This window comes from Fukomys damarensis, unplaced genomic scaffold (genome assembly GCF_012274545.1).
Source record: "Fukomys damarensis isolate Sample0158 unplaced genomic scaffold, DMR_v1.0_HiC HiC_scaffold_11, whole genome shotgun sequence".
In the NCBI taxonomy this organism is placed as follows: Eukaryota; Metazoa; Chordata; class Mammalia; order Rodentia; family Bathyergidae; genus Fukomys; species Fukomys damarensis.
Genome location: NW_022900923.1, coordinates 20692764 through 20705426, shown reverse-complemented (window position 1 = coordinate 20705426; position 12663 = coordinate 20692764). Strand labels below are relative to the sequence as shown.

Sequence of the window (12663 nt, the reverse complement as noted above, 5' to 3'; positions counted from 1 at the left end):
ATATATATATATATATATGAAATCCTGCTCTCACTTCCAGCTACCCAATTTCTCTCTCTGAAAATCCAGATATTTTTGCATTTATAATTACTTTCTCCTTTTCTTCTTATGACACACTATTATTGTGACTGTACTTTCCTTTTCTTTTTCCAGTTAACAAAATATCCTAGAAAATGAACCTTGGAGTTGGCAAACTTTCCATTAAAGGCACAGATAGTAAATATTTTAGGCTCTGCTGCCACTGAGTCTTGCACTATCCATCTCTGCCCATGTGGGAGGAAGACAGCCACAGACCAGAAGGAAATGGAAAAGTACGGCTACATTTTGATCAAACTTTATGGACATAGAAACTTGAATTATACATCACTTTCATGTGTCATGAAACATGATTTTGGTTTTTATTTTTACAATCAGTAAAAAGATAAAAAGTGTTCTGAACTGGTGGGCAGTACCCCAACAGTCCTTCAAGCATATTTTGCTACCTCTGCTTTTTACGATACCCGTTATAACACACACCCACACCCACACCCACACACACACACACATAAAATTTTCTATATCATAGCATATATGCATCACCTTCTATGTCATAACATATATTTCATGTTCTGTATCAAGCCTTCCTCATTATATTTTATGACTACATAATTTTCTACGGATAAGTTATAATTCATTCAAACAAATCCCTGTAGATTGGCCTTTAGATGCCTTTTGCTATTACAAACAATGCTGAAATGAATAACCATTGTCATTTTGCTAAATGTGAGAGAATGCAGGTGTCTGGAAGTGAAGGTGCTGGGTAGAAGAGTACAGGGTGTACAGTGTTAGGTATTGAAAACCTGCCTCTTTAGAGGTTGTGCCAGTTTGCTCTCTGGCAGTGTCTGAGAGTGCTTATTTCCCCATGTTCTCACCAATCAAAAGTGTTTTCAAACTTTCGATATGTGCCAGTGTAAGAAGAGGAAAAAAATATATAACTTGGTGTAGTTATTTGCACTTCTATTATGATGAACGAAGTTGAATATCTTTAAATCTGTGAAGCTTTTTATCATGGGTTTTCTACATTTTTCTAGAGTCTTTTCTTGTCATGTGCTCATTTGTTGGAGCTTTTCATATTTTGAGGACTTTCTGTCAACATAAGAACTGTTGGAGGGGTCATTTCCTACTTCAATATGAATTTGTAAAATGAAGCTCAAGTACTTTAGTGACTTCACTTTTATATTTAAATATTTAATATCTTGGGGGTTTCAGAATATGCTATTATCTTTTAAGTGACCTTACGACATGATGCTCAGGAAAAACTAGTGGGATCAACTTACAGCCATTCTTCATATTTTCACTTTATAGTAGGAATTACAGTTTTACCTGTGATTCTTTTATCCAATAAACATTTATTAGCAGCTACTAGTTCTCAGGCAGTGAACCCAGTGGAACATACAGAGATAAATCAATTATGAAATCTTCCTTTAAGATGGATGAGTAATGACCCTACCAAAAATAATAAAGGCAGAAATTAAAGAAATTATTTTCTATATGGAAGATACTTGCTTTATATCCTATGTACATAATCTTAAGATTCTGTCCCCATAGAAGCTCTGTAAGTTAGGTTCTATTCTGGCTTTCTGTGTTTACAGATTAGAATGATAGGAAGCGGTAGGGCCAAGGCTGAGGTCTATGCAGCCTGACCCTGAACCTAGGCTTCTAAACCCCCTACCTTGTCCCCTTTCCAACCAGGACCAAAGGTAAGTGGGGGATACAAGGAGCACTGTGGGGACTCAGAGTGAATAATGAGAAGCTGCATAGCAAAATATCTTTAAAATCTTTATTCACATTTGACTAGGGTAATATTTCCGGCATCGTGCAAGATTGACAACTTCAATATAAATTCTTAATTTCTTCACATATTCTTAAATTTCATATTTGGAGGGGCAGATTTTTGAGTAAAGTGGTAAAACCCAGTCAAACATTACTAACCCCTTTCCCCTGTTTTTTCAAATAAAAAGCATGAAATAGTTAAATATATTAACAAAGTAACCCTTAATGTCATATTTTACTTGCTGTGGCTGTAAGGCTGAATTTTCTAATATTGCTTTAAAATTTTGTTCTCTTTCTTTTTCTTTCTCTCTTCAATAAGATTACACTGGAAAATGTTGAGATAATCAAAGAACTTGTTACTTGGAGGTGGAATTTCCTCAGTGACTTCCCATCCACAAATTACTATTTTTGGTGCAGGCACCAAAAATATCAATACCAGTTCAAAATTTTTCATATAAATTAGTTGTTAAATAACTCTGAAAACTGAATTAAAAGGTGAATGCGTATGTGTTTTAAATTTTGCAGCTCTAGCCTATCTTAATTAATGGTGTTACTAATTTGGCCTATTGACACATTTGATAGTTAATAGCAATTAGTTTTAGCACTAGGTAGGCAGGCTAACTCCTGCGTACACTGGCTTAAATATGCCATTCATGTAAGAGTATTGGGTAGGTGAGTAGATCAGTGTGTCACCCTCCACCACATAGTGACACTCAGGATGTTGGAGGTCTCAGTCTCTTAGAGCTTCTAAGGTTTCCCAGGAGTCCTCTCCATCCCTGCAAGCACATGGGTAGAGTTCATGGGCAACCTGGTGTGGGTGATTTTATGGGCCAGACCGGAAGTGGCACCCACCTGGCATTACCATTTCCATTCCATGGTCTAGACTCGGTCACACCCAGATGCTAGGCAGATGGGAAAATGGGCTGTAGCTCTTTGTCCAGGAGGGAGAACATGGATTTTGGAAGGAACCATCAGTCTCTGCCACAGTTGTTAAAAATGCACTCTACCTTAAAAGGCTCACACGAAGATCCTATTCCTACTCCTATTTGATCTTCATTCCTTGGGATGGGGGCTTTTCTCATTTTTGGTGCATAGGTTCTCGCAAGCATTTTGTAACTTCTGTTAAACAGAGAAGGCTATCTGGCACCCATGCCTGCGGGGAAGGTAGTGGAATGGTGTAACGGATGTCTGGAGATGTGTTCTGCCTGTAGGAAGATACCATGCTGCTGGGGGTCTACCTCTCTGCTCACCCTTCTTCCCCTGTACATGGGAGCCTCCAAGTCTCCCTGACAGCCCATGCTCTACAGCTGAGGGTGCAGATATGCCTACTTTGGGACATTTGTTGGGTTTTTTTTTGGAGGAAGTCGGGCAAGGCATTACTGAATGTGATGTTTTGGTTTCCAGGAAGCCTTGGAGTGGGCAACGAAGAACCACTTGTGGGGTCACGCTTTGTTCCTATCCAGCAAGATGGACCCAAGGTCCTACAACTGGGTCATGAGTGGGTGAGTCCAACTTACAAAGGAGACTAACAGAGCAGAAACGCTGCCTCTCCAAAGGTCAGGGTGGGGAAGAATGCATGTTGTACAAAGAAGCCCACACTCCAAACAGTTTGCAGTTTCTCTTTTCTGAGCCAGATGGCATTCCTCTTCTCCAGATTCTTGTAACATAGATTCAGAGGCATTCTTTGTATTTCCTAAGTGGAATGGAATATTTTAGTCATAGTTCCCAAGATCAGGATTTCTGAAAATGAAATCAATTTTACATTTCAGTAATCTTTGGGAGGGGCAGTTTTTGATTGTTCCATTAGTGAAGGAACAGGTGATCCCTTAAGTTCAACTACTAGAGCTTCAGGAGTGAGTAAGTAAATGCCTAATGCTTAATGCTGCAGTGGTCACGTGTATGTTGAAAGGTGGGTGGTGATATGGGGCAGCAGGACCATGAGCTGTGGAACAAAAGGCTGTTCACAGGGTCGAGAATTAGAAGTCAACCTCTATAGCAGTGGGGCTGTTGAGACTGCAGAGAGGGCTTGGAGAAGACCATAAAAGCACCCCACGTCCCTGGTGCCGGAGTAGACTAGTAAGAACAACCAACCCAGAAGCAGACCCGGTTCACAGGGCTCAAAAGGATCAGTACTGAGAAGGTGGTGGGCAGGGGGTGCTGGAGAAGGGTTTCTGAATAAGCCTTTAGGCTCCAACTGGCACCCTGAAGGGCAGGGGTGAGTGGGGCTCTCCTGTGAGGATGAGGCTGGGGTCAGACTGTGAGAAGGTTGCCGCCTCCACACATACACCTGAAGTGTGGGATCAGGCCCCGAGGTGTCTGCTGAGCTTAGGTTCGAGTTGGCCATGGGTCCCGTGGGGCAGAGAGAGAGTTGGATAAGATGGACCCCTCCACTTCAAGCTCAGTCTGTGTTCTTAGAGGCTGTCATCCTGCCTGGGAGCCCGTATTTCAGGATGGCCTCCACCCCTGGAGTCTCTTTATTACTCTAACCCCACTCTCTCAGGGATGAGTAACCCCACTGAGCATTTCGTTATCAAAGACTGGAGTTGTGAGGAGTGCTGTGGTCCTGTTATGAAGAGTGCTCTGAGCTCCTGTGGCAAGGGTGCTGTTAACTTAAAACTTGTGTTCTGAGGGACGATTTTCCCTTGGGTTTTGAAAATGAACATCCTACAGCCCCAGGATGTAGCATACATCTCTGCTACAGATTTTTGCCTTGGGCCATTGATTTTTGATGGGGCCCAGTGAATTGTGAAAAATATCTCTTACTGAGTGTGCTTAAATCTCACATCAGCTGTAGAGCTTATTATATCCTTGTTAAGCATATCTCAGGGTTTGTCATTAGCAGGATAATTTCTGGTCCCTGTTCCACACCTTTTTGGTTATTGAAAATGGCCGTTTAGTGCTTGTGAGTGAATGCTCTGCAGACCAAGGCCTGTGATGAGCAGGGAAATGACACTGACAGCTCCGGGCTTGGTGTGGATGAGGGGAGGAAGGGCCCCAGAGAAGAGCTGCAGGTGAGTGCCACTGCCCTCCAAGGGCCCTTGAGATGTGTGAGTTATTTTGTTGATGGAAGAGGCCTTAAGAATTAGGGCATCAGGGCCAAACTGCAGAAAATATCTCCATACAAGGGGTTTGTGATGGAATGAAGGTGCTGCCCATCTCTGAAAAAGGGGACTGTAAAGGCACAGCAGAGAGCTGAGAGATGCTCGAGTTTGAAAGAAGCCACTGGCTTCAAATGGAAATATGCAAGGCCTGTGTGTTGGCAGTGGGCCAAGACCTCCAGCTGGGTCCCCAGGACTGTCCTTTCTCTCTGCAGCTTCACCAGCACCCTGGCTCTCAACGACCCCCTGCAGACCCTCTTCCAGCTCATGTCGGGGAGGATTCCACAAGCAGCCACGGTAGGTACCCTCTAGGACAGGATTCCTTCCACACCCCCTCATCTGAAGGCAGGGACGGGTGTGGGGTGGGCATGGGGGCCTCAGGAGTGGAGGATGGCTTTCAAGGTGACGCACGAATGACAATAATTTCTTAATTACCTGCCATGTGCTAAGTGCTCTGACAAGCATTTTTTGTTTTTCGTTAGTACACGAAGGTAGGAGCTATTAGCCCTGTTTCACAGATGTGGAAACAAGATGGAAAACTGCAAAATGGCTGAAGATCATGGAGTTAGGGGAGAGTCAAGTCATAATTAGCCCTGGTCTGTCTGACTCTAAAGATCTTGGGCTTACACAGTACTACAGTGAGAGCTGCTGTTCTCCTGGCTTTCCACAGTGGGGAACCTCTCTTTTCCTGGGAGGAGGACTTCCTCAGTGCATGTTGGCCTTTGGAGCCAGACAAGTTAGACTTTACATCTTCTGGAGTTGAATGTGGTTGAGGAGAAGGCTGAGGCCTGCTTGAGAATTTTTCCATTATAGCAGACTTAATCTTTTTGTGCCAAACTATTTCTTCCTTATCTTTGAAATCCAATAACTTTATTAGGATATACGTTGGTGTTAACTGGGTCGGGTTTTTCAGAGTCTTTTTTTTTTTGGTACCGGGGATCGATCTCTGGTCCTTGTGCTTGCGAGGCAGGCAGCAGAACCACTGAGCTAAATCCCCAGCCCTGGGTCAGTTTTTTCTTGGGATTTAGTATGACTTTTAAATATGTGCATCGAGCTCACGGAGTTCAGGAAAATTTTCTTGAAAATTTGTCTCATTCCATTATTTTGGTTTTGTTTTCAGGAATTCATACATATAAACTATGCATACACAAGTGAATTTCCTTCCTTCCTCTTTCCTTCTTTCCTTCCATTTCTATCTTCTGTACCCTCCTTGCGTTTTCACTGGTGTCTCTTCCTTTTGTGTTCTTTCCATTTTTGCCTGTATTTCTTTGATTTCCCCCCTATTTCTTCCTTGAGCGGTACAGGTCACGTTTATTTCCTCCTGTTGTCCATCATCTTTCTTGAGTTTATTTAACTCAGCTTTGTGCTTTGGCTTGAGTTCACACATTTGTTTCATTATTATCCGTTTCCTCTCGAATGCACCTTTCTTCAATCTCCATTACTTTTGGTGGCCTGTTTTTTTTTTTTTTAATTTTAAAAATTGAATTTCTGCTGACAACTAGTTTTAATGAAGACAGACGACATTTCTGTTTTTTTTTTTTTTTTGTCCTTCTTATTGCTTGTGGATAATTCTAAGAAAAGAAAAGAGAAATGATGACATTCAGCCTTCACCATTAAAGCAACGGGCTATTTTATTTTTTCCAGGGAGGGTTGAGACAAGGTCTCACTATGGTATTCAGGCTGGCCTTAAACTCACAGCAATCTTCCTGGCTTGACCTACCAAGTACTGGGATTATAGGTGTGCACCACCATGCCTGGCCAATAGGCTATTTTAAAACATAGAGTGTGCCTCAAAATTCAGCTGAAAGGTCCGTGCTCTGCAGTGAAATTGTGCCATGTTATAAAGTAGAAAATGTACAAAGTGATGTAATTCGCTTATGGTCCGTTAGGTCTCACTGCAGTGATAGCATTGGCCAATTTTCCATACATTTTGGTGAGAAAACCAAGGAGCCAGAAGTGATGTACCAAGGCAGTGTTTGATCTGAGGGTGTAGGAGTTTTCCAGATGCTAATGTTCGAAAAAAGGCCAGACTGCAGTTACCTGTGAAGAGTGGGGTGGTGGAGAAAGCACGGTGACTGGTCACGCAGGTGTGGCTTTCACCACAGGTTTAACCTAGGCTTTGCTCTTGCCCAGTGTGCAGACTGGATTTTATTACTTCATCTCACAGTGCCTCAAGTTTTCATATTTGCGGGGATATTATGAAAATTAGAGGGAGAATATGACCTACCAGTCACCATGTTTGGCCCACTTACCTTAGTCCATAAATGTGTCCTTGCTCTTTCTCTTTGCCACAGATGTGATGTATAGTGATTCTTTTCCAAATCATCTAGAACAGAAGATAGAAATACTAACAAGATTTTTTTTAAAAAAGAGATTTCCTTTTTTTTTTTTTTTTGCTTGTTCCTTTAGATCCAGCAGAAACTGCTTGGCTTATGTGTTAAGATGAGGGTAAGCCGAGTGTGGTGGCACATGCCTGTAATCCCAGCACTCAGGAAGCTAAGGCAGGAGGATCGCTGTGAGTTTGAGACCAGCCTGGGCTACATAGTGAGTTTCTGGTCAGTCTCAACTACATAGTGAGACCCTGTCTCAAAAAACAAACAAACAAACAAAATGAGGGTAAGAGTGGTGCCTGGCATGCGTGATTGTTGGCAGGAGAAACTCTTAGCATGGGGTACAGTTCATGGCCTAAGCCTTGAACTGATAAACGAGAGCTGCTGTTGCTGCTTTGACCCTTCTTGTGCTTATTCCTCCTCCTTCTTTTTTAATTTATACTGTATTTTCCAAGTTAAATCAGGATTAAATGTAACATGTGGTTGGAAAAAGCATCTTTTATTCATTGAGATATTTACAAATACCAAATAATTGTGAATAGTTTGGACCTCCAGACATCAGTTATTATTGTCAATCTCCCAGTCTACCCATTTATGCAACAAATTAGAGTTAGACAGGCTTGAAAATTACTTCTCTCCTTGGCTAAGCTTATAGTCGTGTGTGTGTGTGTGTGTGTGTATGTGTACCTACTACAGAATTTATAAAAGGCAAACAAAATGTGAAGTATTATGCTATGTGCTTTACAAACTATCTTACTTTACTATCAGCAGCAGTCCCGTTACGTGGAAATTCTGATCTCCATTTTAGAGATGAGGAAACAAAGGTTCAAAGACATTAAAAACCTTGTCCAAGGTCACATGAGGCATGATGAGTCAAATCCAGACCCTGTGTTGTCCTATGATGTTATATTGTTTGTAAACTGACAGTATCCTCCTTGAGATTGTCCTTCACTTAGAGGAAGGGCTGTATCCCAGGAAGCCCGCAGGGAGAGCACCCTTTAGTGGGGCTTCTTCTCATTTCCATGTCTCTGCTGACTCTCTGCTGCCCCCTGGTGGGCCCTGCTGCCTCTGCATTGTCCCTCAAAGGATGGGCAGGAGGAAAATGAACTGGGGCTTGAGTCCTGGCTGGATGGGTTGTTAGGCTTGATCTTCCTAAGCAGAGGTAGGAATTAGACTTCATAGGGTTGTTATGAAGGTTTAACAATAGGATGTACTCAAAGGGACGTTGTAAGAGCAGAAAATGGTAAACATTTGGCAAGACAGTAAGCAGTCTGGCCTTACCCTGACTCCTGCGATGGGCTAATTCTGTCTCCTCTGCTTATGAGATAAGGATATTTGATCTTCCTTCTCCCACTGAAACATCTGAGGTTTATTTTGCGGGGGTGGGGTGGGGGCTTGGTTGTAGCTATTTGGGGTGGAGGCACTGGGAATAAATTTAAACATTAGTGAATAACTAATAAGGTGCTTCATATATCTCCAATTTCTTTATGTATATATGTATGTGTGCTCATATCTATATGTATCTGCCTGCCTTTTCTCTTTCTAGGAGTTTTTTCTTAAAGAGAACTCTAAATTAGTAAACAGCAGCATTGCAGGCAGTATATTGGACATTTCCCAAACCCCTCCAAACAACAACAACAACAACAACAACAACAACAACAAAAACACAACCTTCTTCACCTCCATTCTGGCAGTACTAAGTGAGTCTGTGAACATCCATTCTTTTCCTGCTATTTTTCAGTGCTGTGGGGACAACCAGTGGGGAGACTGGAGGCCCCACCTGGCAGTGATTCTGTCAAATCAGTCTGGGGACCCCGAGCTGCATCAGCGTGCGATTGTCACCATGGGGGACACCCTGGGTAAGCAGGAACCACACCGCCCACCCTGTTCTCTAGGGCACCTCCAGACCAGCTTTTACACGTCTGTCCTTAGATGTCTAGAGTCTGGCTAGAGCCGGATTCTATACACAGGGCTTTCCAGGACCCAGGAGCCCCATGCTTTGGGATAAGAAGTTCCAGGGAAAGGAGTATCCTGCTTGTGTTTGTCTCCTGGAGTTCCCACTGCATGCCAGTGCAGGCCAGACCCAAGACGTGGTGTGTGCTGCAGAGCCACTTCCCAGCCATTGATTTTCTCCCCCTGGGTGACACTCTCTTTTCATGGAGTTAACAAAGGAGACTCCTTGCCTCTTTGGCCATTTATGCTCCAGTGACCCAGCTCAGTCAGACAGGAAATTCTGTTTTTGCCTGAGCTACCCCAGTATTCTGTAGTCTATTTCTATCATTTCTGTGAGCACGACCTTACAGCACCGAGAGGCGACGGAATGTTCCAGTGAAGTGCATCTCGAGTTTGGTCAAGGGGCAGAAGATCTAGAAATCGCGGCGTTCCTTGTGGACCTTAACACTGCTTTGTTAAACTTGAAATAGCTGTGTGTGAGGTTGTCAGCATCCTCGACAAAAGGGAACTGATGTTTGTCGAGCCCTTCCTGGGTGCCAGACACTGTGTTAGGTATTTTACCTCCTTGAATAAAGTTTGAGGCACTGGAAAATGTACAGGAGAACACTTAAAAATTGAGAACAGTTTGGTAATTAATGTGATTTTTATGAGCTCTGGGCAAAGACTCCTTCCTGTTGCTTGATGTTAGAGGAGTTGCAGTTGTGTCCCAAAAGCTTTGTTTAGGAGTCGCTACTCTCCGCACACCACTTTGCTCAAGTATGGGCATCTCCAGTCCATTCTCACTTGGAGGAAAGACTGAAATGTTTAGAAAATGCCGCATGGAAAAATCCATCAGGAGGAGTGTGAAATAGTGCCTTACTCTGGCTGAAGACAACGGAAATGGAACATCCAAGTTGAGAGTGCTGCTAGGGGAGGGGTCGGGGTGGTCCCGTGACTCCTGGGGGAGAAGCTCATTGATGTGGCCTCACCAGGCTTCTCCTGCCCCCGCCCCAGTCCACGCTTTGATCTCTCCGTCCCACCCAGATGGTGGGCCACCTGTGGGTGCATCCCACGACGGGGTCTTGTTCTGCTCCTCCTGCAGCTGGGAAGGGGTTTGTGGAGGCTGCTCACTTCTGCTATCTCATGGCTCACGTGCCCTTTGGCCACTACACCGTGAAGACGGACCTTCTGGTCTTGCTGGGCAGTAGCCACAGGTATGTGGTCTCCTGGGGGAGGAAATGGCAAGGTTGTTTCCCATGAAATTCTTTTAGCCCTGGCTGCGTTCATGTAGCCATTTATCATTTTTTTGTAAAATCCAGCTACTGCTGGTCCCCTCTAGATTGTGTTCCTGTGCTGCTCTGGGCAAGATATGTAGGTGCTGCGTGGGGGCCTCAGGTCTCTGCCTGCTCCAGGAAGTTGTCAGTTGGTGCCCTTGGGTTGTATTGTGCCCTTCTGGCCACTGGGTGGCACCCTGGCTCCACAACCAGAAGTCTGGAAAAAAACCAAAAACCAAACAACCCAACCCACCAAACAAACAAACAAAATCCCCAAACAAAACAGTTTTGCGGGGCAGCCCTGGGCCAGTTCTGAGAGCCCATCTGGGCAAAGTGGGAAGTGGAAGAAGTTTGCGTTTCGTCCCTCCGCAATGACTGGGTCCAAGGTCCTCGGAGCCCGCGTGGCTGCTTCTCCCTGTGGGCCGTGACATCAGGCTTTCGTTAGTGAGAATGAGTGCATACAGGATGAACAGACAAGCAGCAGCCCCCTCACAGATCTCTCTGTCCCCTTTCCCATGATGGTTAAGATTTATGAATGTTGTATGTGGCCCTGGCCACTTTCTCTGCATGATTTCCTTTGTTATAGATCTGCCCAGTGAAGAAGGTATATTTTTAATCCTCACATGTGGAGGAGAGAAACCAGGGCACAGAAAGGTTAAGAAGCTTGTCTGCCGGGGCTGCCTGCCCCTGTGGCCCGCACCTGTCACCTAGCCCGTTCTCTCCCCCGTCTGGACAGCACATGCGTAGTTAGCTTATCGGGAGAGGCTGTCCTATCTCCCAGGAATAATCCGGTGACTGATTTTGGACATCACGGCAAGGTGTTGAGGGAAGAGACTTGGGGGCACGTGGGACTCTTGGGGCCCTCAGTCATATTCTCCCAGCCCCCTTCCTTACTGGTTGAATGAACGTGCACCCCAAGTCCTGTCGCTTGCTCTCTGTCTCAGTTGCCCTTCCATCCTCTGCCTGGCCTTCTCATCTCGCTGCTCCTGGAGGGCCACCTGCCCCCTCTTCTATGCTAGCGCTCAGGCTGGAGCAGCCTGGGACACACCGGGCTTTAGGGCTCAAAGAGTGACTCTCAGCACGCCTGAGGGGGGGACCTGAAGTTCCAACCCCTCGAAAGGGATCTGGAGGGCCCATCCCTGAAGCCTCTGCCTCCCAGTGCCCTGGTGTGTGCTCTGTCATGCCTAACCCAGGCCAAGATGGTGGAGGGAGAACAGGCAACAGACCCATGCTGCGGCTGGAGCCTTTCCTGTCTTGCAGCTGCCATAAGCAACCTAGGATGGAGCCCCTGGCATTTGCCTGGGACGCATCCCACCCCACCTTAATCTCTTGTGTTCTTATTCCCTATTGTAGTCAAGAATTCTTGAAATTTGCAGCCACCGAGCCTATCCAGAGGACGGAAATCTTTGAATACTGCCAAATGCTGGGCCGCCCCAGATCTTTCATTCCTTCTTTCCAGGTAACAGAGCCCAGATAAGGCCGTCTGCTTAGCTGCCTGGCTTTCAGCTTTGCTTTTTGGCATGCAGTACCTGGGGCTAAGTCATCTACTGCATTTTTCCTCATTAGTGTGAGAGCGGGAAGGGTTAGGATTTCTTTTCATGTTCCCTAAAGGTTTATATTTTACTATATGAAAGCAAAAGCTCACAGAAGCCTCTCTGCTGGAGGCTTCTGCCTCTGTCCTGCCTCGGGAAGATCGTGCTTGCTGTCCTCAATCCCCATGTGCTTCTTACCGTCAGTGCCACCCTCTTCCGCCCTTTCCACAGCTGACCTGCCAGGTGTCAGGGAATCCTGCCTTCTCCCTGCTGTCCTTGGCCTTCAACTTCTTTTCTTGCCTTTCAAGGTTTGCCTTGTAAGTAGCATCCAAACTGCAGGTCTGTCCTTCTTCTCATCTCTGCTTAGTGTCCTGCTGTAACCCCAAATTCACGGCAACGGATGCTGACCTCAGGCCATCCTCCTATGCAGTCTCCCATATGGTCCACCACCCAGCACCATGCAGTGCCTTCCTTCTGCTCCTGCTGGCGCGACTGTCGTGGTGACCCTGAGTGGGCTCAGCTGGGAAGTGGCTGCAATGGGGCTGGCGTGAGGTCACCTTTCATTTTCCACCCTGCACTGGAACAGTGCCGGGCACAGAGTGCACTCACTGCGGAGGCAATCACAGCCACAGCGCCGGCTCCAAGGCCCCTGTGACATTTACCCCACTCGGCCCTGCATTTTCTT

The 12663-nt window shown here is 45.4% G+C and overlaps 1 protein-coding gene across 4 annotated transcripts in view; it reads left to right on the top strand.

Moving 5' to 3' along the window:
* Positions 1-12663, top strand: part of LOC104866349 (protein transport protein Sec16B) — a 39290-nt gene that overhangs the window by 11763 nt on the left and 14864 nt on the right. For all 4 annotated transcript variants that reach the window (XM_033762111.1, XM_033762109.1, XM_033762110.1 and 1 more), the window contains 5 exons: positions 3217-3314; positions 5126-5207; positions 8982-9099; positions 10275-10386; positions 11800-11905. In XM_033762111.1, coding sequence (XP_033618002.1) covers positions 3217-3314; positions 5126-5207; positions 8982-9099; positions 10275-10386; positions 11800-11905 — 516 coding nt within the window. The remainder of the gene's footprint in view (positions 1-3216; positions 3315-5125; positions 5208-8981; positions 9100-10274; positions 10387-11799; positions 11906-12663) is intronic.